The 991-nt window shown below is 42.5% G+C and overlaps 1 protein-coding gene across 1 annotated transcript in view; it reads left to right on the top strand.

The window, feature by feature from the left end:
* Positions 1–991, top strand: part of WHSC1L1 (Wolf-Hirschhorn syndrome candidate 1-like 1) — a 34,203-nt gene that overhangs the window by 26,899 nt on the left and 6,313 nt on the right. Inside the window, exon 18 of the mRNA XM_009881512.1 lies at positions 471–740. Within this exon, the coding sequence (XP_009879814.1) occupies positions 471–740 (270 nt within the window). The remainder of the gene's footprint in view (positions 1–470; positions 741–991) is intronic.

Consider the following 991-nt stretch of genomic DNA (forward strand, 5'->3'; position numbering starts at 1 on the left):
CCAGTAATGTTGGACACATAGGGCTTGGTGTTGTTCCTTTAATGTGTTTAGTTTTAGTTGGAAGAAATCCCAGTGATGTACTTGATAAACTTTGTGTGCTTTGAGTTCCCGAACCAATAATTCTACTGGGGAGACACTCGTGCTGTACTGTCTGGAGTCATGAGTTTTGATGTTCTTCACTTAAATTGTTTACGACTGGCTTCTCTGAACAGTGTACATCCCCAATTATCTTGGCAGCTGTGTGGCAGCAGATGCCATCAGTAAAAGTGCATGCATGTGTCTGCTTCTAAATTGCAGGAAGTATACTTGTGACACACTATCCTTCAAAAGGGTCTAGAAGAAAAATAATGATATAATCATCATTTTCTTGACTTCTCGCATCAGTTGACGATCGGCCTCCAATAAAGCTGTTAAGTTTGTGTTCTTTGTGCATCATCATCTTCGTTTTTTTTTTTTTCTTTGTTCCACAGTCCAACAAGGTAATAGGGAAGGTGCAGATTCAGGTAGCTGATCTGTCGGAAATCCCTCGCTGTAACTGCAAGCCATCGGACGAGAATCCCTGCGGCCTGGAGTCGGAGTGTCTGAACAGGATGCTGCAGTACGAGTGCCATCCCCAGGTGTGCCCAGCAGGAGAGCGGTGTCAGAACCAGTGTTTCACCAAAAGACTCTACCCTGATGCTGAAATCATAAAAACTGATCGACGTGGATGGGGTCTCAGGACAAAAAGGAGCATTAAAAAGGTAGAATTGCAAAGGACAGAGGTTGTGATAGCCATCAGTGGGGTTTTACGTGAAAGCCGTGCAACTCTGAGTACCATAAACAAATCCATATGAAATTTTCAGCACTTCCATGTCTTTTTAACACAAAGCATTTACTTGCAACTTCCATAGGTGAAGCAGTAATGGTGAAATCTGCTTAATTGTTTTGACAGAAGCATCTTAACCTTGATACTCACAGAACAAAAAGCTAGTTCCAGGTGACTGTGGATTTT

This window comes from Charadrius vociferus, unplaced genomic scaffold (genome assembly GCF_000708025.1).
Source record: "Charadrius vociferus isolate BGI_N301 unplaced genomic scaffold, ASM70802v2 scaffold2823, whole genome shotgun sequence".
Taxonomy (NCBI): domain Eukaryota; kingdom Metazoa; phylum Chordata; class Aves; order Charadriiformes; family Charadriidae; genus Charadrius; species Charadrius vociferus.